Source organism: Anguilla anguilla, chromosome 2 (genome assembly GCF_013347855.1).
Source record: "Anguilla anguilla isolate fAngAng1 chromosome 2, fAngAng1.pri, whole genome shotgun sequence".
Lineage (NCBI taxonomy): Eukaryota > Metazoa > Chordata > Actinopteri > Anguilliformes > Anguillidae > Anguilla > Anguilla anguilla.
This window is the reverse complement of record NC_049202.1, coordinates 71781095-71805304: the sequence shown is the minus strand read 5'-3', so window position 1 is coordinate 71805304 and position 24210 is coordinate 71781095. Positions and strand designations below refer to the sequence as shown.

Here is a 24210-nt window from a genome sequence, read left to right as displayed (position 1 = left end):
CCTAACCCCTAACTGCTCTGGCGAATGAGAGGCATCAATTGTAAAGCGCTTTGGATAAAAGCGCTATATAAATGCAGTCCATTTACCATCTATCAACAGAACATTCAATGTCTGCAGCCTGAAGTAGAGGAGTATATGCCGCCATTGCTCAGCATGGAAGATTTTCAGTGACTTTACTACATGAAATTTGCTGTAGTGATGCACTGTGAAACCACAATGCATATCTCAGAGACAAATCAATTAAACTCGGATTTATTTGCATTTGATTTGGGGGCTTATTTGGCTGCAGGTTTACATATTTCCACAGAACTTGTGTGTGCATGTGTGTGTGTGTGTCCATGTGGATGTGTGTGTGTGCGTGTATGTGTGTGTGTGTGTAGGTGTGTGTGTGTGTGTCCATGTGGATGTGTGTGTGTGCGTGTGTGTGCTCATGTATATCAAATAGGTGACCTTAAAATACAGTATTACGGATGCTTCAGTCAAATTATCCAGTCCAGGACATGTTTATTTAACAGAACCTGTGAGAGAGAAATGAGAACTTCAGGTGGACAGACACAGAGAAACTTCATCAAACTAACCTGGTAAAGTAATTTACAACGTCTTGGTTTAACAGTAGGGTTGTTTCATTGCCGTTATTTTCTGGGAGTATAGATAAAATGTAAAATTATGTTTTTTTAATCTTATTTTGGCAACATTCATTCAAATGTATTCTTTTCAAATTTTCAGTGATAATTTTTTTAAATAAAATAAATAATAATAATTATTATTATTATTATTATTATTATTACAAGAATAAATACCTGGGTGTATAGAATAATTTATAAACACTGCAAATTGTAAACTATTTAATTATGTTGTAACAGTTTAATTATGTTTTACTATGTTTGCTCCATATAACTGTGGATTAAAAACAAAAAATTAAGCTTCTTTTTTTTTTCTAAGCTTTCCCTCTCACAAATTCCCTTATTTTATTTCTGAAACTCACTGTACCTCTTATTGCTGAACCCCTCATACACATTTTTAATCTGTCAAAATGTCTCTTTTATCCAACACTTTCCATTAATTGGAAGGCAGTTTTGACAAACATGTGCTTTGTTCGTTAAAAGGTGATGATCCCTGAGACCCTAAATGGTTACTGTCCCATTTCAAAAACTCTCCACTCTAGTTAATTACCAGATCAAGCGGTTTTCGCATGATAATGATATATTTAGTAAAGAGCAATATGGTCACCTATTCTAATTTGTATTTTCATCTTAACATTGTAGCTTGCACTTCCCCCTTAGTTTGGCTTGGCATAAATTAGGTCAGAATAATGTTCACTGCGTGAACTGAACTGAACTGTGCTCTTGGCTATGAATAACTGTACAAAACGAGTAATGTACCTTATTGAACCTGTGTTTTGTAGTTGTTCCAATGACCTGTCAGGGTTCTGTGTCTTCCCCCTTGTTGTTCTTTGTTGGGCCGCCAGATGGCGGCACCTCTGCTTTGTGTCCGGTTAATTGTTTTATTGTTTCTCATTATCCCCTTATTAGTTGCGTTTTGTCTCGTGCTCCCTTCCCTCTCTGTGGCCTGATTGTTCATTGTGCCCTCCTGTGCCTCGTCTGCGTCATGTCTACTTAAGTCCCCCTCTTCCCAGACTCAGGTGCTGGATCCTCGCGGTTTTGCTACTTGCCTGCGTGTTACTTGCCTGCCTACGTGTTTGTTGCCTGCCTGTTACCTGCGTACTTATTTTTTGTTTGCCTTACGCCTGCCTGTCGCCTGTCCCCTGTTCCTTGCCTGCTCTGTTTCCCTACGTTTTTTGGGGATTTTGTATTTTTGTTTTCCCGTGTTTTGAGGATTTTCTTTGTCTTTGTTATAACCGCCCAGCGAGGCGTTCTGTTCCCTTTGTTCCCCGTTCTTTCATTAAAATTCTTTTGTTTTCCCCATTTTGGAGTTTTTTGTGTTTTTGGCGCTCTGCGTTTGGGTCCATTCCCGCGCCCCGCCTGACATGACCTTGATATGCACTTTGGTACGTCGCTTTGGATAAAAGCGTCTGCTAAATAAATGTAATGTAATGTAACAGATATGGACAGAGTACCATCACTGCAACCTCAGTAATGGTATTGTTCAAGCCTTTGAAAATGAACAGCACTGTTCCTCCCTTTTAATTGACATTTCCAAAGCCTTTGATGCAGTCTATATCATCTTAATTGAAAGACTAAGGGATTCTGACTTTGGGTCTACAGTGTAATTTACACTTCTAACAGACTACACTTCTAATAGAAATGTGTATTCGTGGATTTCTTTTTAAATTCAAAAATCTTTCTCATGTTTTATACAACTCCGGTTGTGACATCCACTCATGTGCTGATAACACAACTCTTTCTTGCTGGGCCCCCACCCTTGCCCAAGCCATTCAGACACTTTTAATTAAATTAAGTCTGCATTTTTTGGATCTGCACCTTGTCCTCAGTGTGGAGAAAGCTAAATGTTTGGTGTTTTCAAGGTCTCATTCACACCTTTTGGATAAACTGAAAATTACAGTTTTTTTGGCAAGTGCATTGAAGCAGTATCTTGCTATAAATACCATATGATCTGGCTTGACGATACGCCTAGATTTAAATTGCACATGGATGAACTAGTTTAAAAACTGAAAATAAAGTTAGGCTGCTATTTTAGGAATAAACCTAGTTGTAGTTTTAATATGGAGCAGAGACTCATCTAGCTAATTTTTTTAACCAATTTTTTACTATAGAGATGCACTTTATACACATGCTTCCTTTGCTGCATTTGATACAAAACACATTTTTGCAGGTGGTGGTTTAGTATAGTGGTTTGAGAACAGGACTAGTGACCTAAAAGTTGGTGTTAGCTTCCTGGGGTGACATTGCTATTGTACATATAAGCATTTGCTTAAGCTATAAAACCGCACATAGAAGAATTTACAGCAACTATTTAAATATGATGCGTGTACAGTATTTAAATCTTTGTTTCTGCATCTGTGTAGGTCAACCCTCTGCAGTGATGAAGCAAAGCGTGGTTCTGCTTCTGATCATTTCAGGTCAGCTGTTGCACCAGAAAATACAGGGGCACTGTGAGTGTGTGTGTGTGAGTGTGCATGCGTGCGTGCGTGTGTGTGTGTGTGTGTGTGTGTGAGTGTGCATGCGTGCGTGCGTGCGTGCGTGCGTGCGTGCGTGTGTGTGTGTGTGTTTGTATGTGTGTGTGTGTGTGTGTGTGTGCATGCGTGCGTGTGTGTGTGTGTGTCTATGAGTGTGTGTGTGTGTGTGTGTGTCTGTGTTTGTTTGTGGGTGAGTATGTTTGTAAGCTGCTCATGCAACAACATGCTGAAAAATACAACCTTTTGATTTTCTTACTTTTTTCAAGTAATATTGTATTTGTGTGTATATTTGCACGTGTCTGTGTGTACATGCACTCGTCGGCATTTGCATGTGTATGTATGCGTGTGCATATACGTATGTACGTGTGTATGTGTGTTTGCCTATGTGCATGTATGTGTGTGTGTGCATGTGTGTGTGTGTGTGCTTGTGCGTGCGTGTGTGCGTGTGTGTGTGTGTGCGGGTGCGTGCGTGTGCGTGTGTGTGTGTGTGTGTATTCCACAGGACTCGGCATACCCTGTTCCTGCCTCTCTCGTCAGTTTCACTTAGTGAACACAGAAAAGAACTGGACTGAAGCACAGAGCTACTGCAGAGAACAATACACTGATCTGGCAGCCATAGACAGCCAGGAGGAACTGGAGGCTCTGAGGAAAACAGCCAATGGCTTTGCTCAACACATGTGGATAGCACAGTATCATAAAACAAATAACTTGCAGTCGTCTCTGATATGCGGTTGGTCCGACAGGGATGAAAAATGCAGGAACAGGACAAAAACAGACAACACAGAGTGCTGTGTAATGGTCCACTGGTCCGGATCATATTTTTACAGGGTCCCTTATTCTTGCTTCCATAAACTACCCTTCATCTGCTACAACGGTGAGAATTCCTGACTGTTTTTATCTCATAACGCACAGTGGAGCTCGAATCATAGAGAGCCTTTAATGAGGCTGTCACTGTTTACTCTTTTTTTTTTTAATGTAAAAATACAATTATTAAGGCCAAATTATAATAGAAGTTTCATAGCAGATCAAATTCATTGCAAATGAACTGAAATAGATACGCTAACATAAAGACTGACAGCGAACAGCCAGCACCAAGTAGCCATTGCAGGCTAAACAAGTAAATGGCTGACATATTTTTCTTTTGGCAATCATTCTCAGGGAACTTTAGGTTCAAGCGAGAAAAAAAAAGAAAATAAATACATTGTCAATATAAAATAACAAAAAACAAGCCTAGTTGGTCCTACTTGGTCCAAAATGGTTCTTGTTGGTGCGTAGCTATTGGTTTCCTTTGGCTATGAGTTCTACGTTGTGGGAGCCCGAGATTGTGTGCCTACTGCCCCCAAACTGCCCCAAAGACAACACCTCCAATCTGCCCCAAAGACAACACCTCCAATCTGCCCCAAAGACAACACCCCCAATCTGCCCCAAAGACAACACCCCCAATCTGCCCCAAAGACAACACCCCCAATCTGCCCCAAAGACAACACCCCCAATCTGCCCCAAAGACCACACCCCCAAACTGCCCCAAAGACAACACCCCCAATCTGCCCCAAAGACAACACCCCCAATCTGCCCCAAAGACAACACCCCCAAACCGGCCCCAAAGACAACACCCCCAAACCGCCCCAAAGACCACACCCCCAAACCGCCCCAAAGACAACACCCCCAAACTGCCCCAAAGACAACACCCCCAAACCACCCCAAAGACATCACCCCCAAACCACCCCAAAGATAACACCCCCAAACCGGCCCCAAAGACAACATCCCCAAACCACCCCAAAGACATCACCACAAAACGCTCAAAAGACAAAACACCCCCAAACCACCCCAAAGACAACACCACCAAACCACCCCAAAGACAACACCCCCAAACCACCCCAAAGACAACACCCCCAAACCACCCCAAAGATAACACCCCCAAACTGCCCCAAAGACAACACCCCCAAACCACCCCAAAGACAACACCCCCAAACCACCCCAAAGATAACACCCCCAAACTGCCCCAAAGACAACACCCCCAAACCACCCCAAAGACAACACCCCCAAACTGCTCCAAAGACAACACCACAAAACTGCCCCAAGACAAGCTAGTGACAAGACAACACATTTTGTGTTACTTTCAATGTAGTCTGTGTTAAAATGTCTCCCTTTCTAAATTATGTATTTAACACAAAAGTAAAAACTGATACAAAATGTGTTGAAACTGAGTAGTAACTTAGTAACACCAAGTAAGTAAGTAATAACACAGAAAGTGCGTTGGAAATGAACACATCCATTTTGAGAGTGTAGAAACTCTGTTTGTCAGTTTCAGGGAGACAGAGGCTGGTACTACGAGTGAAGCTGAACATATCGGCATCTGTCAATATGGCTGATCCAACAGCTGGGGAAGCCATTTTACAGCAGGTGAGAGAGAGAGAGAGAGAGAGAGAGAGAGAGAGAGAGAGAGAGAGAGAGACAGAGAGAGACAGAGAGAGGGCGTGAGAGAGAGAGAGATTACAATATGTTAAAGATTTTAAAGACTTTCCGTGTCTCATTTGTGGAAAGCCATCGATGACAAAACATCTTAAAATATGTCTTATCACAGTTATTTTGGGCCTGTTGTCACAGCAACACGTGCCATGTTAACACTGCATTATTGCTCGCCTCAACACACTCAAAAGAACCTCAGCCAGTAGCAAAGCAAGAATTGTGTGTAGATTAGCATGTTGCATAAAGCTGGTGTTCGCCATCATTGAGTCTCTGTGTTTGCGCTCCTTTCTCAGATGATGATGGAACTGGACAACAAGGGAATTACTGGAGTTGACCTGAAGTGGAGAAAGCAGAAGGATGGAGAGATATTCCACCTGAAGGATTACATACACCCTTGATTGCCCAACTTATCTCTTTTACAGAATTAATTAACTTGTGTGGTAACTAACAGTAACAACATTATATCTATGGTATCTCAACATGATATTTTGGTGATATTTTGGAATTTATTTCACTTTTCAGTAGAATTATCTAATCATAATCATCCCTAATCATCTAGTTTTATATAAACTGTAATGCATATCATGATTATTGTATTCTACTGTTTTGTTCTATTTGAAGAATTATGGCTACAAAAAATCTCATTAATTCAACCTGTGTCCTGTCTTTGAATCTGTTCATACACATGTCATTAAAACATTATTGCTACTTGCTCTGAATAGGATAACTTTCATATTATAATTCATTTATATTCAATCTCCCTATTATTGTTATCATGAAATGGAGATGAGCTAATCTCTGTAAAATCTCAAAACTGTAATAAAATTGGTGTGAATATTCATGCCAGTGCTGAGAGAGAAGTATTTATAGAAACTGTGGTTTTTTAAACAATGGCAGGATCTCGGGTGGCTCAACAACATGCAAAAAACACTTTACCTGCGTTCAGAGAAGCTTTATTATTCTCCCATGCTGTGTATAATTGGGTACATCTTATCTGGATTTTATTTAAATTATCAGATATATCGATATTTTCCGTATCTGGTTATAAGCAAATGCCCACACTGTCAGTGCATTTTGTACATTTTTTCCTGATCGTTTACTTGCTACTGCCAGTAGATGGCGCACCTTCCCCACAACATACAGTAAAGTGCACGTCATCTAAACCTGTCCCTTCCCTTCTATGCATGAACTGAAACAGGAGTGCACAACAAGGATTGGTCTATTTAAGGATTTTGTGCCAACTTCTAGGGCGGCAGTGTAGTATAATGGGTAAGGAATGGTCTTCTAACTTAAAGGTTCTAGGTTCAATTCATTACATTACATTACAAGCATGTGGCAGACGCTCTTATGCAGAGCGACGTACAACAAAGTGTATAACCATAACCAGGAACAAGTATGACGAAAACCCTAGAGAGAGGTACCGGTCCAAGTGCAGGGAACAACCGCATAGTTCAACTTGGACACTGAAGGTTAAACTGATTAACACTACCACAACGAGAACGGCAACAACGCAGTCTATGGAAAAAATAAAAGCAGTAGTTAAGACAGTTAATGCACCTAAGTCACCTACGAAACAGCTGCCTAGTTACAACCCTAAGCTTACAGTCATTTACAGGGGGGTAGGGAGGGATGGGGAGAGGTGCAGCCTGAAGAGGTGAGTCTTCAGTCGTCATTTGAAATGGGTCAGTGTCTCAGCTGTTCTGACCTCCACGGGGAGGTCATTCCACCATCGTGGGGCCAGAACAGACAGGAGACGTGTTCTGAAAGTGCAGGTGCGAAAAGGGGGAGGTGCCAGGCGTCCTGAGGTAGCAGAACGGAGGGATTTGGCTGGCATGTAGGGTTTGAATATCTTGTGGAGGTATGCTGGGGCTGATCCCTTGACTGCCTGGTATGCTAGGACCAATGTTTTAAATTTGATGCGAGCTATAACAGGCAGCCAGTGGAGGGTAGTGAGCAGGGGAGTGACGTGGGAGTGTCTGGGGAGGTTGAAGACCAGACGAGCTGCAGCATTCTGAATGAGTTGCAGGGGTCTGGTGGCAGATGCCGGTAGTCCAGGTTGGACACCGTCATTGTGCCCTTGAGCAAGGTACTTAACCTTTGTTGCTTCAGTCTATATCCAGCTGTGCAAATGGATGCCATTTTAAATGCTGCTATGGACAAGAGCATCTGCTACATGCCTGTAATGTAATGTAATGCTCTTTATTAGTTCATTGCCTCAATCACATCTTGATCTGACATTTGTGTGAGCACCAGCTACAGCCGCACACTGCAAATGTAGCCTAAAGATTTCGCTGTGCTCGAGTCCAGGAGTGAACCAGCGTAGTTCATAGAGCCGTCGGAAGAGTAAAACTAATGTGACTGGTTGGAATTAAAACAGCACACGGACCAACCTTCCAGAACCAGGGTCGTGTACCCTGGCCTTGACTTTCAGAGAAATTCTGTGGACACATTAAAACACCTGCTTCGGTAATTTTTTTAAAACATCCGATCACATGCACTTATTCCCCGAGTGCATAACATAAGGGTGCTTATGTATATGCGCAACTTTTTAACCGTCGAATTCTCTCACTGCCAGTTTCAAATACTGATTGAATTGCATGTGGTTTAGCGTATCTGTTAACAGGATTAAGGCAGTGCCTCTATTGAAAATCTCAGCCTGAGGTGCCCAAACTATGAACCAAGCCTTTGGTTTTGGGTGGGAATTTTAAAAAATTAACGGAACAATTAATAATATATTGGTCTTCTGAGAATGTACGGAACAGGGCTACTCAAATCCAGGTCTTTCGGGCTGCAGTGTACATATTTGCTCCGATCATTGATGACGCCAACTGCTTTTGCTGATTTGCTCCTCAGTTCAGGAAGTTAGCTCGTTAGTGAAAGCAGGGCTGTGCGTGAATCTGCACACTTATTGTGTACAGTTGTTGAGCACTCTGGATGAGAAAGTTGGCGAAATTTTCTCCAACCGAGGGTCCTCAAAATCCCGGGATGATACGCTTACGTCACAGCATGTCGTTCTTCTACATCCTCAAACCATGCAGCTGTTGCTTTACTCGCTCTAGTGTCAGGATACGGGTGTACTGTTGCAATAGCGTGACTCATGTCGCAATAGCGTGGCTTGAGTTGTCGGTCTGTAAACACGAAAGAACGAAAGAGCTGTGACTGACGGGTTGGTTTGCTGAGGAATGTCTCAAAAATATTTAGGTCAAATTTCCAGAGCTGTCGTGCTCATTATGAAACTAGTTATCAATTTCAGTCCAAACTTAGTAATGCGGACTTCACACAAAGACTGATTATAAACAAGATGGAGTGATGACTGAGAGGGAGGGCACTGTTGTTGTTAATTACAAGCTGGGATCAGTTTTAGGAAAAGGAAATATATATATATATATATATATATATATATATATACACACACACACACACAGGCAGGTAAAAAATTAAAGGAACAACCTGAATAATTGAGTGGAGAAACAAAACGAATGCAGATGCTTCTATACAGTTGCACTGCATGATACAATTAGGCAATTAACGTTCTGTCATGCTCTGTGGCATGTATGAAAATCCTGAGCAGGCCCAGTTGACCTCGATTTTGGATCAAGACGGCAAGAGGGAAAAACCTAAGTGACTTTGAAAGAGGGTTCATTATTGGGGCATGGGTGGCAGGAGCTTCAGTCACAAACACTGCTCAACTGGCTAGTGTTTCAATAGGAACAGTGACTAAAGAGACGTCTGCAATTAAAACTATGTTAAAGGCATCCGTAAATAGGGTCGGAAATTATGAGCGAACGTGCACGTTCGATGACCGCGACGCTTGTGCATTAGTGTGAGCAGAAGAGCAACTGTTCCTCAGGGAACTGAGAATGTCAATGCAGGACGTGCTTTTGTGGGATATTATAATAGGGCTGCAGTGCGTAAGCCCCTCATTACGAAGAGTTCAGTGGTGCAAAAAGCATAGGCACTGGTCTACAGAAATACGGGACGAGTCCCCCTCCACCGTATTCTCGACAAGTGGGCAAGTGCACACGTGCAAATGCGTGGTGTACACCAAGTGAACGGTCCAGCAGTGAGGGGCTCTGTTATGCTGAGGGGGGCGTTTTCCCGGCATGATTTGAGTCCACTTGTCCCCTTAGAGGGAAGGGTCAAAAAGCAGCTCAAAGTGCTGTACAAAAACACCTAAAGGTCCAATGGGGAGAGGTATTGTTTGTGGGCCTGGAGTTTTTGTGATGATTTAACTGGCAGGAAAAAGAAGAAGAAGAAGAAAAAGAAGAATATGCAAAATCCCCAATAAAGTTAGGGGCTTTATTGGGTGGACTTGTGAAGTTATTTGAGAGGGTACATAAATGAATGTTTTTTAAGGGCTGAGAGTCTGTGGTCATTGTGGTTATTTCTGTAGGGAATGCTAAAAAAGTGCCAAACTCCTGGTGCTGTATAGGTATAATAAATAAAGCCAATAAAGCTTCTCTTCACACAGGTCACATGGTTTTGTGTACGTTGTTGAACCACCCAAGATCCAGCCATTGCTTAAAAAATGTATCCATTGCTCTCAACACTGGAGTAAATATTCACACTGATTTAATTCCATCTTTCAGATTAACACATCTCCATTTCCCAAATCATAGGATGGAGTGTGGCACAGTGGGTAAGGAACTGCGCTTGTAACTGAAAGGTCGTAGGTTCGATTCCCGGGTAAGGACACTGCCGTTGTACCCTTGAGCAAGGTACTTAACCTGCATTGCTTCAGTATATATCCAGCTGTATAAATGGATACAATGTAAAGTGCTATGTAAAAAGTTGTGTAAGTCGCTCTGGATAAGAGCGTCTCCTAAATGCCTGTAATGTAATGTAATAACAATAACAGGGAGCAATTACCTCCAGGTGAATGAGAATGAACCTTCATAAATATCCATCTTAACTTAACCTATCGAGCTAGTAGTGATAATTGTTTTTAATGACGTGAGTATGAAAAGATTCAAAGACAGGAAACAACTTGAATTAATGAGATATTTGAAAGGTGGTGGCCATAATTTTATTTTATTTGTTTTTAAATAGCAAAGCAGTAGAATACAAGTATAATATGTATTACAGCCTACAGAAAACAATAAGATCAGGGATGGTTATGATTAGATAATTTGACAGAGATGTCAATTAAATTCCAAGATATCACCAAAATATCATGTTGAGATACCACACATATCGTGCTGTTACTACCACACACGTTAGAGGACGTTAATTCTGTAAAAGAGACAAGTTGGGCAATCAAGGGCGTATGTAATCCTTCAGGTGGAATATCTCTCCATCCTTCTGCTTTCTCCACGTCAGCTCAACTCTGGTAATCCCATCATTGGCCAGTTGCATTTTCATCTCAGAAAGGAGCGCAAACACAGAGACTCAATGATGGCGAACACCAGCTTTATGCAACATGCTAATCTACACACAATTCCCGCTTGGCTGCTGGCTGAGGTTCTTTTGAGCGTGTTGAGGCGAGCAATAATGCAGTGTTAACATGGCACGTGTTGCTGTGACAACAGGCCCAAAATAACTGTGATAAGACCATATTTTAAGATGTTTTGTCATCGATGGCTTCCCACAAATGAGACACGGAAAGTCTTTAAAATCTTTAACATATTGTACTCTCTCTCTCTCTCTCTCTCTCTCTCTCTCTCTCTCTCTCTCTCTCACTCACCTGCTGTAAAATGGCTTCCCCAGCTGTTGGATCAGCCATATTGACAGACGTCGATATGTTCAGCTTCACTCGTAGTACCAGCCTCTGTCTCCCTGCGGAGTTGCGCCGACCATCCCCTAAAACATATAATAACATAACATAATAACATCATTTAAATTATAAAACACATAAAATAAATAGGATGTGTTCATTTCCAAGGCACGTTTTGTGTTATTACTTAGTTACTAATTCGTTTCAACACATTTTGTCAGTTTCTGCTTTTGTGTTACAAATACGTAATTAACATATTCCAAAGGGAGACATTTTAAGACTATGTTGAAAGTAACACAAAATGTGTTGTCCTTAACTACACTACATTACAGGCATTTAGCAGACGCTCTTATCCAGAGTGACTTACACAACTTTTTACATAGCATTTACCTCATATCCAAATTATACAGCTGGATATATACGGAAGTAATGCTGGTTAAATACCTTGCCCAAGGGTACATCAGCAGTGTCCTACCAGGGAATCGAACCTGCACCCATTAGGTGACAAGACCAACCTCTTACGCATTATACTACACTGCCGCCCAACTGTTGCCAGACATGGAGGTCGGCTAAAAGGCATTATGTGTTTTCAACACATCTGTTTTGAGAGTGTACACATGTGCATGAGAGTGTGGCTGTAAATAAACTCTGGTGTGCAGCTTTGTGGTGTTGTCTTTTGGCAGTTTGGGGGTGTTGTCTTTTGGGCGGTTTGGGGGTGTTGTCTTAGGGGTGGCTTGGGGATGTTGTCTTCGGGAAAGTTTTGTAGTATTGTCTTTGGGGCAGTTTGGGGGTGGGGTCTTTGGGGCAGTTTAGGGGTATTGTCTTTGGGGCGGTTTGGGGGTGTTGTCTTTGGGGCAGTTTGGGGGTGTTGTCTTTGGGGCAGTTTGGGGGTGTTGTCTTTGGGGCGGTTTGGGGGTGTTGTCTTTGTGTCATGGTTCTGTGGTCTGTGTCCTTTTCCCTTTTTGGGCCACCAGATGGCGACACTTCAGTTTTTAGTTCTGTCCTTTTACCCTGTCTAATTGTATTATTGTTTTCAATTATTCTATTATTGTTTTTGGGTTGTCTCGTTTTCCCTTCCCTCTCTGTGGCCTGATTGTTCATTGTGCCCTCCTGTGTCATATCTATTTAAGTTACCTTCTCCTTGACTCAGGTGCTGGATCCTTGTTTTGTTTGTGTGTGCCTCTGATTGTGTTTCTGTCCCGCGTGTTTCCTCCTGAGAGTAGCTTCCTGTGTTTTTGCCCACGTTCCATTTTCACGTGCTTTTGGATTTTTGGATTTTCTTTGTTTCCTGAGTTTTGAAAATTTACTTTGTGTTTTTTAAGAGTTGCCCTGTGAGGCCTTTTGTTCCCTTTTGTTCCGGATTTGTTTGTTCTGTTTCTTGTTAAGTAAAGTCTTTGTTTCTTACCGTTTGGAGGTTTGAGTTTTTTCCCCTCACTCTGCGTTTGGGTCCTAACCCCCCCACTACTTCTTGTTTTGCCCCAGACTCACCTTCACATTTGCTGCATATGAAGTTCAGCCTCTCGGTTTTCGGCAGGCTGACCCAGCGCCCTGCCCCAGATTCTACCGCCCCCCTGCGGCCATACTCCCGGATGTCGTTCCCTGGGCCCCAATTCTGGTACCCGTAGGCATCCCCGTTGACCCAGAGCCATTGGGGAGGGGCACAGGAGTACCACAGACCCAGCCACACGTGAGCAGTGGAGGCTTTCTGAGTCCTCCTCTTCACCCAGCGCTGCAGCAGCCCCGTGGAAGGGCAGACCAGGTCCCCATAGTGCTGCCTGCAGTACCTCTGGGCCTCATCCCAAGTCTTATTCTCTCCAACCAGGACCAGGTTGTCTGGAGGGACAGGAAGAAGAAAAATTTAATGGAATTAAAAGGAATGTCAAACAGAATCTCTGCTGATCTCTGCAGTCTTCAGTACAGTAGTCTGTGTTGCATGCTCAGTTAACGGTCACAGTTAAATAGCTTTGGTAAACAAACATTTGGTCCCACTTGGACTAGTATAAACTCTGTAAATGTTAATATAACACCAGGCTCTGCATGTTGTTGAATTGCACACTAATGTTTTCAGTGTCACTTTCTTCCTCCAATGAGCAGGGAGGAATCTCTCATCATTTCCCGTTCTTCCTCCAATGAGCAGGGAGGAATCTCTCCTCATTTCCAGATCTGCAGAGAACTTCCTGATCTGGAAAATTCAGGAGCACGCAGAAAAATGCACAAGCTACATATGATGCAATTTCTTTCTTTTTTTTTCCTTCTATAACAGAAACATGTTCGGAATTTCCAATAATAGAATTTTAAATGTTTTATTCAACAAAACAATTGTCCTTTTTACGGGTGGCACGGTGGTGCAGTGGGTAGCTCTGTCGCCTCAGCAAGAAGGTCCCAGGTTGGAATCTCGGCCAGGGCCTTTCTGTGTGGAGTTTGCGTGTTCTCCACGTGCCCCTGTGGGTTGCCTCCCACAGCCCAAATATATGCAGGTTGGGCAAATCCGGGAGCCTGAGTTACAGCTCTCAAGCCCGACCCGAGCCTGACGGGACCCGATCAGAACCGCCAGGTTTTAGGCTGCGCTCAATTTTAAGGACTCGGAGACGTGCCAGGCTCATGCTTGGGCAGCTGTGGGGTTTTTTTTTTGTATCACCCCCGAATATCAGGCAATGCTCTGTGTCGTGTCCTCTGTTGTTGAGTGCAGGAGCTGCCAAGTACTTTGTGGCGCATGGTTCTGAAACTGTTTTGTCTGAAATCCAGGGCTTGTAGCCATACGAACAATAAAAATGTCTGTTTAGTCTCGATTAGTTTAAAGTGACTGCACATTAATCTAAATTATTAATCACTAGCATGAAGAAGTGCATTGTGGGATTTGCAGTATACTCTTGGGCTCCCACAAACATAGAACTCAGAGCCAAAGGAAACCAATAGCTACTCACCAACTAGGGCCGTTTTGGACCAACTAGGACCAACTACGCTTGTTTTTGTTATTTTATATTGACAATTTATTTATTTTCTTTATTTTAGCTTAAACACAAAGTTCCCTGAGAATGATTGCCAAAAGAAAAATATGTCAGCCATTTACTTGTTTAGCCTGCAATGGCTACTTGGCGCTGGCTGTTCACTGTCAGTCTTTATGTTAGCGTATCTATTTCAGTTCATTTGCAATGAATCTGATCTGCTATGAAACTTCTATTGTAATTTGGCCTTAATAATTGTATTTGTACATTTTTTTGAAAAACATTCAAGTAATCAGTGACAGCCTTATGAAAGTTTATCTCTGATTCAAACGGCACTGCTGGCCGTTATGAGAAAAAAACACAGGAAGGGCTCACCGTTGTAGCAGATGAAGGAAGCTACATTGCTGCAATGATCTTGGAAGCAAGATTCGCGCCATAATGGGGCTTTATATCTCGTCACATTGTCCAGTTTCATCCTGTTGAACCATTTGTTTGTCAGACACATCTGGCAGTACTTTGTTTTGTCATAGAATGTTACCCAGATCATATCAGCAGACACATTGGCTGTTTTCATCAGAGCCTCCAGTTCCTCCTGGCTGCCTATGGCTGCCAGATCAGTGTATTTTTCTCTGCAGTAGCTCCGCGCTTCAGTCCAGTTCTTTCGTGTGTTCACAAAGTGAAACTGACGAGAGAGGCAGGAACAGGGCATGCCAAGTCCTGTGGAATACACACACACACACATACACATAGGCAAACTCGCATGCACACATACGCACACACGCACACACGCACACACACACACACACACACATGCACATAGGCAAACTCGCATGCACGCATACACGCACACGCTCACATACACACACACATGCACATAGGCAAACACACATACATGCACACATACCCACGCACATACGTACATGCACACACATACATGCACATGCAAATGCAGACGAGTGCGTGTACACACAGACAGGTGCAAATATACACACGAATACAATATTACTTGAAAAAAGTAAGAAAATCAAAAGGTTGTATTTTTTCATGTTGTTGCATGGGCAGCTTACAAACATACTCACCCACAAACAAACACACACACACACACACATACTCATAGCCACACACACACACACACACTCACAGTCTCCCTGTATTTTCTGGTGCAACAGCTGACCTGAAATGATCAGAAGCAGAACCACGCTTTGCTTCATCACTGCACAGAGTTGACCTACACAGACGCAGAAACAAAGATTTAAATACTGTACACGCATCATAATTTAAATATCATATTTACATAGTTATAAATGCTCTGAAGGTCTTCTATGTGTGGTTTCATAACTTAAGCAAATGCTTATGTGTACAATAGCATTGTCACCCCAGAAAGCTAACTACCAACTTTCAGGTCACTAGCCCAGTTCTCAAACCATTATACTAAACCACCACCTGCAAAAATGCAGTTTGTATCGAATGCAGGTAAGGTAGTACAGGAAGCATGTGTAAATAGTGCATCTCTTGAAACTACAGCTAGGCTTATTCCTAAAACAGAAGCTTAACTTTATTTTCAATTTCTTAACAAGTTTATCCACAAGTCATTTAAAACTAAGCTTATCGTCAAGCCGGATCATAAGGTATTTACAGCAAGATACTGCTCCACTTGCAAAAAAAGACATTTTGTTTTCTCCACATTCAGGACAAGGTGCAGGTCCAAAAAGTGCAGACTTGATTTTTTTTTTAAAAAAGCAAATCATATGATATATTCCAATCCACAAATACACATTTGGTTCTATTAGAAATGTAAATTATTCAACATAGTTTACAACTTAATTTGTTTATTCTATATACCCAGTTATTTATTCTTGTAATAATAATTATTATTATGATTATACAAAAATGTATTTTCAAAAAAAAAATGTATTATTGAAAATTCAAAGAATATACTTGAATGATTGTTGCCACAAAAAAAACATTTAAAAAACATAATTTTACATTTTATCTATCCTCCCAGAAAACAACGGCAATGAAGCAACACTACGGCTAAACCAAGACGTTCTAAATGACCTCACCAGGTTAGTCTGATGAAGTTTCTCTGTGTCTGTCCACCTGGAGTTCTCATTTCTCTCTCACGGGTTCTGTTAAATAAATATGTCCTGGACTGGATAATTTGACTGAAGCATCAATAATACAATATTTTAAGGTCACCTATTTGATATACATGAGCACACACACACACACACACACGCACACTGTTATTTTCTCACCACCAAACAGCGCTCTGGAAATATGTAAAACTTCAGCCAAAAACTCCACGAATCAAATGCAAATACATCTACCTGAGTCGAAGAGATGTCTGCCTTCGAGGAACATGTGTGTAGTAGCTGAATAGCGCTGTAAAAAAAATTTAAATTACCTTCGCTCCCTTGGAAAACGAATCTCGTCTGAACAGGGCTGTAGTGCGCGTGCATGGTACTGCCCTGTGGGAAGCCATGGAAATTTGTTCATCTTGTCTTATCTAATGTCAACAGATGAAACTCAGTTCCTGAACAATGCAATGGCAACATATATCCATGACCTCAGGCTGCTACGCTTGATAATGCTGTTCACAGATGCAACCATTATAAATGAGGAGCTACCACAGATAAGATAGCTATGCGTTACCCTACACCTGGGGCCTCATCTAAAAAATGATCTTACAATGACATTATATCTTAAATAGCAGCTTATGCAAGTTATTTATGAAATCCATACCAGCACTAAGCAAGAAACTGAGCATACCTGACTAATCAGAAACTCCTGTGAAGCCATTTGTCCAAAATATTATGCCCGAGTGCCTTCGGGTTTGCATGAATAAGTTTTGACTGAAAAGAATAACTAGTTTCATAATGAGCACGAATGCTCTGGAAATTTGACCTAGATTTGTGGAGATATTCCTTAGGAAACCAGTGCATCAGTCACAGCTCCTGTGTTCAGTATACAGACAGAAAACTCAGCTATCAACTATCAGGATAGGAGCCACACTATTGTGATACAAGCCACAATATTGCAACAGGAACCTGCACTATTGTGACACAAGCCACACTACCGGGACAGCAGCCACACTTGTGTCACAAGCCACATTACCTGGACAGGAGCCACACTATTGTGACACAAGCCACAATATTGCAACAGGAACCCACACTATTGTAACACAAGCCACACTATTGGGACAGGAGCCACACTATTGTGACACAGGCCACACTATTGCGACAGGAGCCACACTATTGTGACAGTACACCTGTATCCTGACGCTAGAGTGAGTAAAGCAATAGCTGCATTGTTTGAGAATGTAGACGAACGATATGCTGTGATCTGCTAACAACAGCTCTTTAACCAGCATTTTCATTTCCCCTCGTTTGGGAGTCAGTTCGACTTCAATGCAGCCAATTCAGGAAATGTTTTTGAAATTCAAGAAATGAATTTCAATCAATTTCATTCAATTCAGTTTGATCTGTTTTTGTGCCTTTCGCGAAAGGCGGAGGTCTCTTAGTGCTTTACAGATGTTTTGGGCACTGGTCCAATACTTCATGAATCGACTGACTTCTTCAAGATTTTTTTTCAGCAGCACTACAATGGCACAACCAAATTGAATAAGAAGTTTATACTGCATATTAGTGATAAAAGAGTGAATTTGAAATTATTAGTAATCTAAAGAAATGCATGTATGTTTATAACACCTGTGGTCTGTTGGTTTGAGACAAATTTCTTCGTACAATGCACAATGTGAAATATATTTAGGTACATCTTTGAGCACATTTCTTTTGAAAGTGTTATGGCTCTATTTTTAATCATCTATTTTGGCCTGACACTTCATCATTTCAGGCTCTCTTCCTTGTCATGTATGTATGTTGTCAAGACGACAGCGAGAACAGAATGAGCTCTTCAAAATCAACATGGCAGCCTCCTAACGACTGTGTCCTCAGAATATGTACTGTCTAGTACGCATACTGTCATGGTCCTGTGTTCCTGTCTGCGTTTCCCCTGTTGGGCCGCCAGATGGCGGCACTTCTGTTTTGTGTCCTGCTCCCCCTGTGTTAATTGTATGATTGTTTTCAATTGTCTCATTATTGGTTCTTGATTGTCTCGTTTTCTCTTCCCTCTCTGTGGCCTGATTGTTCATGGTGCCCTCCTGTGTCTCGTCAGTGTCTGTTCTATTTAAGTTTCCCCCTCCCTTGACTCAGGCGCTGGATCTTTGTGGTTATGTCAGATTGTTTGTGCGTAGGCCTCTGCCCCATGTGTTCCTGCCCATGTCTTGGTTTTCTAGTGTTTTTTTTGGAGTTTCTGCATTTCCTTTGTTCCTGTGTTCATGTCTTGGTTTTCTAGTGTTTTTTTTGGAGTTTCTGCATTTCCTTTGTTCCTGTGTTTGTTTCCTACGTATGTTTGCGCCGACCCTATGTACCTGCCTGTGTTTGTGACCTGTTTGTGTTTGTTTGACTTACTTGTACTCTGCCCTGCCTGTGTTTTTGAGTTCCTGTTTCATTAGATATTTTTTGTTTTTGCCCTTCGTGGCCTTCTCTGTTCCCTACTTGTTTGCCTGTCGTTAGTAAAGTCTTTGTTAATTTTCCCTTTTGAGTTTGTGGTTTTTTTTTTTTCCCTCTGCGTTTGGGTCCCCCCTACCCGTACCGTGACGCATACTGCGTACTGTTTAGTGTTAATGTTTTGGTAAGCAATGGGCAGTATGCAAAAAACATCCTCCATACTATTTTCCGACGTACTGTGGAATAGTTGTAAGAGCCTTCTCCCTTGTGCGGCTATGTTCCCATGTGGCTGTTATTGAAGGAAAACATCAGCGAAGCTGCACGTCATGTTCATAGGACAAAAAATGGTCATTGGACAAATATACACTGCAAATACCCGGAAATAAGTATATTATCCTGGGATTTTTTTGTACGGCACATTCAGAGAAAAGTTTGCCCAATGAATACTGCGTACTCAACAACTCTGCTCAATATTAGGCCAGGGCCCTAATTCAAACACGATATACCAAATGTACTCACTTTCTGAATCAAGGAGCAAATTAGTAAAAATCTAGTGGGATAGTCGATGGTCGGAGCAAATATGTACACTGCAGCCCGAAAGACCTGGATTTGAGTAGCCCTGTTCCACACATTCACCATAAGCCCAATATATCAATTGTTCCATTCGTTTTTAAAATCCCCACCCAAAACCAAAGGCTTGGTTCATAGTTCGAGTTCATCCCTGGCTGAGATAGAGGCACTCGCTTAATCCTGTTAACAGATAAACTAAATTGAACTGCATCCAAGTCAGACTTTGAAAGAGAAAGCGAGATGATTAAAAGGTTAAAAGTTTTGCATATCGTGTCTGTACTTCCCGCTCACGTCTGCTGTCTGTCCTGGCCCCTCGCTGGTGGAATGACCTCCCCGTGGCGGTCAGAACAGCAGAGAATCTGACTAAATTCAAACGCAGAGTAAAGACTCATCTCTTCAGGCTGCACCTCTCCCCACCCCTCCCTAGCCTATAGTTTAGCTCAATGTACCTAGTTAGGCTAATACGATCACGTTAGTTTTTATTTGGCAGGATTGTTTTTGTCTGATTCTGATTAGGCAAATGTGATTTCAGTGCTAGTTTGTACTTGGCAGGATTGTTTGTTTGTTTGCTGAACAGGTTGCCCTACAGGGTTGGAGTCCTGATCTACATGGGCATTTCTGGCACTACGATCTTTACTTCACTCTAGTGTGTTTCTTTTGCACCTCTGCACCTTGAACTAATGCACTTGTTGTACGTCGCTCTGGATAAGAGCGTCTGCTAAATGCCTGTAATGTAATGTAATATATACGTGAGCACCTTCTGGAATGTATGTAAGGACCAAGTTCACGAGAACGGACGCTGAAAAAATAACCAAAGCAGGCTTTTAAAGATGTCAGCACTTTCAAACTAAAGTGCTGTCAACTAAGGTGCACAACTCTGGTCCTGACACTATAATAAACCCTTGAGGCAAATTGGTTATTTGTTAGAAGGGACGTCTCCTGACATTGTTTTCAAGTATCTAGGTCAGACAGTCCAGGAGCAATGATTATTTAATAATTGCAATTTTAACTGACTGTTATAGCTCCACCAAGTGGCCAGTCGCCACCAGATTTGGTAATGCATTGTTGGGTGACACCCTCAAGCACAATATCGAGCTTCGTAAGATTCAGCCTGTGTTGTTAATGAAGGCTTTTGCTCATTGTAGCAAGTTTGCAATCTCAGCAAGGGAACCGAATCTTCTTGTGAATTTTTTTTTTTTAATTTTAAATGTTTTTTTTATCTGTATAGCACCACCATGTGGTTGGATTGGTGGAACAGTTAATAAAAAATACATTAAAAAGGCTTGCAAAACTTTTCACTTCTAAAATCGCAGACCTTGTGCGTGAGAACTGCTGCCTATCCGCCCTCCCTTTGCCTGGGAGTCAGGTGTGAATAGTCTGGCCAATCATGCTGCAATCACTCCACTGGCTACCGGTTGCTGCCAGGATCGGGTTCAAAGCCCTGACCCTTGCCTACACTGCAGCCAACAGGACAGCCCCCATCTACTTGCAGGACATGATTCGATCCTATGTCCCTGCTCAACCACTCCGCTCTGCGGCAGCAGGGCGCCTTGTAACCCCTCCCACCCGACCAAAGGGATCACAGAGCTTCTCCACCCTAGCTCCCCAGTGGTGGAACGAACTCCCTGTCCCTCTCCGAACCTCCCCCTCACTACCCATCTTCCGCCGTGGCCTGAAGACTCATCTCTTCAGACTCTACCTAGACTGACCACCACCACGCTGTATATTTCACTCTTTCCCCTTTCATGACACTTGTTACATGTTGCCCCATCCCAGAACTTTTTGGTAATTTGTATTTGTCCTAATACTGTAGCTTATTCTTCTGCCTAGTTGGCTTTGCAGAGGTTAGGTCTGAATAGTGTTCACTGTGTGAACTAAACTGTGTTCTTGCCTAGAAATAGCTGTACAAAATAAGTATTGTATCTTACTGAACCTGTGTTTGGTAGTTGTCTATGACCATGAAATGCACTTTTTGTACGTCGCTTTGGATAAAAGCGTCTGCCAAATAAATGTAATGTAATGTACTACTAACTGTTCACTTAATTACCTTGGAGGAAGGTAAACCAGGGCCAGATTTAGATTCGAGGGCCAGTATTTGAGTATCCCTGCTTTACACAATGCAGAGAATGCGAGGTAGAGACAAAGGTCATCGAATGGTTTTCGTGCACAGTTTATTTTATTTTTTTGCTGGGTTTTTCACAGGTTGGGCCTACCATGTGTGAAACTGGCCGTACATTCCTCTGGAGCGCCGGGCGTTAGCAGCCAGTCGAAACCTGTTGCCACAACAACAAGCTCACTGGAATTCATCAAAAAAGGTGGACCCTACATGGGCCTCTTTTTCAACGAACGTACCATTTCTCCAAAGTAGCGACATGCAGCTGTTGCTCCCAAAATCTAGCGTTTTCTTTTGCTTTGCAGTTGAAGAGGCACCGTTTCTAGCTCTCTTATCCGTCGAAAAAGGTCCAGGTGACCCCTCGTGACTAAAGGCTATCATTGCTGGAACACGACAGGTCTATCTGTCTGTTCCTCGCCCGTGCGATCGCAGTAGATGTGAGCACTCTTTGAACTTGTGATGCCATTTCATCCCTGAACAATTTACTCCAGCAGAATGGCTTCTGTGAAAACACCCAGCAGAACAAAGAGAAGATTAGTTAAAAAAAAAAAGACCTATGAGTCATCTGCAAAGAAGGTCATCTGCTAAAATAAACACAGAGCAATCTCTTCAGGCTGATTATTTTAAATCGTCAAACGAAACTGCCAGATGGAATATTAATAATAAGCAGCACCACCATCTGGCCAAATTGGGCAGGTTTTCTTATCTGAGTAGCAGGAGGGAACAGAAACCTACCTCCTAAATATGTTGTATACGGTATACCGTTTTTATGCTGTGCAAACACTTTCATGGCTTAGAGGTTCATCTCAACCGAGCTCAACAAAACTGCAGTGATTCCTAGACAAGAATTTTTGTTTTAGGGTTAGAATAGTTTCATGCCTTTTTTTTGTTGTTGTTGTGACACGTCGGGCAGACGGCTCTGCTGCTCTGTAGCGGCGTGGCCGTCCGGTCCACCGCGCCGTTTGATCTGCGCTGGACTGAAGGTCTGAGAGAGGCGCGCAGCCCTCTGCCCCACGGGGAGGGAGGGAGGGAGGCGGGCACGTCTGCACGCGCGCGAGCTTCATGAATGGATGACATCGTCGATGACATTGTCAGAGGCCCCTCCTTCCTGAACCAGTGGTAACTCCCCTCTCTCAGCGCTGCCTGTGTGTGTGTGTTTGAATGTGTGTGAGGGACAGAGTGTGTGTGTGTGTGTGTGTGTGTGTGTGCATATGCCTGTGTATATGCATTTGTGTGTGCATATATTGAGTGGATTTGTTTGTGTGTGCGCATATGTTGTGTGGATGTGTTTTTGTGTGTGCATATATTGTTCTGGGAGTATATGTGTGTTTGTGAATGTGTATGTTTATATGTGTTCAAGTAAATGCGATTATGTGTGTATGCGTATGAGTAAATGTGTGTGGGTAAATGTGTGTATGTGAGGAGGGGGGTATGCGGGTGTGTGTGGGGGGGTGTGTGTGGGGGGAGTATGTGGGGGTGGGGGGGTATGTGTGTGCGTGTGTGTGTGGGGGGTATGTGGGTGAGTGTGTGTGGGGGGAGTATATGAGTGTGTGTGGTGGGGTATGTGTGTGCGTGTGGGGGTGGGTATGTGGGTGTGTGTGTGTTTATGTGTGTGTGTGGGGGGGGTATGAACGTGCATGTGTGTGTGGGGGGGGTATGTGGGTGTGTGCGGGGGGTGTGTATGTGCATGTGTGTGCGTGTGTGTGGGGGGGGGGTATGTGTGTGTGTGTGTTTGTAGGTAGGCAGGAACACAGATATGAAGTGGAGGTCAAGTGGCTGTCAGTGAATAAGGGAGCAGGGGGCTGGCACTGACGGGGTGAGGAGGGGGGCAGTGTAATCCTGGAGTTGGGGGGCCGGGGGGGGGGGGGGGTTGTTGTAACCATGTCGAGCTCCATGCTGACAGGAGGAGAGAAAAAAAAGGACCAGCAGAGGTTTGGGGTCTATTGTGATCATTTTAAAAAAGCAATTTGGTCACATCGTTTTTCCTTTGTGTGGTACAGAGTGTCGGGTGGCATGGGGGGTGGGGGGGGGGGGGGGGGGTTGGGTTCTTTTAATATTAATATAAATTCTAAATAGTGTATTTCATCAGTAGACTTGTGTTGCCTTCAAAGCACAAAATTATTCCAGGGAGCCACAGCAGGGGACCACAGGACGATGGAAACAGAAGGACACAGTCGTTACGCTAACAACGATGTTCAATGCTAATAATTAACAAATTCATGTGAGTATTTCCAGAGCAGCTGATTTCATCGTTACTTTTTGCCTGCATATTTTTCCACGTAAACAGCGGCTTTGGCGATACCATGCCGATGCGTGGTCGTGTGCCAGTGCAGCAGATCTGAATCTGTGTTTGAATTAGATAGAGTGAGAAATAAATACTGATGAAAAGAGGGGACGAAAGAGCAATGGTAATTGATACCGGTGCTGCTACGTCTATCATAATTCCACAATCAACAAGACGCCGTTTGAAATAAAATGCGATACGTGCATAATTGTGCATAGAGAGGGGGACAAGAGAAGACAGAAACAGAGAGATGCATGGAGATACTGGGAGAGAGGAAGAGAGCGAGGGAAGCATGGAGAGAGAGGGAGCGAGAGAGAGAGAGAGAGAGAGAGAACCCAGCCTCTTTTCTGCCATCTCCCTTTCCACGTCCCAATGCCTTTGACGTCATTCTCCAACACTGGCCAATCAGGTGCCTTGGCCCGCCCACCCACCTCTCCCTGGCTCCTCCCCTGCCTTCAGATGCTTAAATTATCTGACAACGGCACTGGCAGAACAACACACAGCTAGC

General features: G+C 42.9%; 3 protein-coding genes and 1 long non-coding RNA gene across 6 annotated transcripts in view; 2 read left to right on the top strand and 2 right to left on the bottom strand.

Moving 5' to 3' along the window:
- The window catches only part of LOC118219617 (cytochrome P450 2K1-like), a 607214-nt gene that overhangs the window by 514158 nt on the left and 68846 nt on the right, over nucleotides 1-24210 (top strand). The gene's annotated exons all lie outside the window — the stretch shown is intronic.
- On the bottom strand, nucleotides 10587-16362 carry LOC118219635. The gene is made up of 6 exons (XM_035402964.1): nucleotides 16288-16362; nucleotides 15399-15452; nucleotides 14600-14941; nucleotides 12768-13112; nucleotides 11250-11365; nucleotides 10587-10927 (listed from the first exon to the last, which is right to left on the bottom strand). Exons 2-6 carry the CDS (start codon nucleotides 15433-15435, stop codon nucleotides 10823-10825), a joined length of 945 nt encoding a protein of 314 aa, XP_035258855.1. The 5' UTR covers nucleotides 15436-15452; nucleotides 16288-16362; the 3' UTR covers nucleotides 10587-10822.
- LOC118219682 lies at nucleotides 21463-22400 on the bottom strand. Its single transcript, XR_004763818.1, has 2 exons — nucleotides 22154-22400; nucleotides 21463-21920 (listed from the first exon to the last, which is right to left on the bottom strand). It is a non-coding gene; the product is annotated as an uncharacterized LOC118219682 (long non-coding RNA).
- The window catches only part of LOC118219654 (transmembrane protein 100-like), a 2089-nt gene continuing 1380 nt past the window's right edge, over nucleotides 23502-24210 (top strand). Inside the window, exon 1 of one of the 2 annotated variants that reach the window (XM_035402993.1) lies at nucleotides 23502-23639. The gene's annotated coding sequence lies outside the window, so the exon portion shown is untranslated. Of the gene's footprint in view, nucleotides 23640-24181 lie in introns of those variants that run through there. The other variant, XM_035402991.1, reaches the window with a different exon arrangement.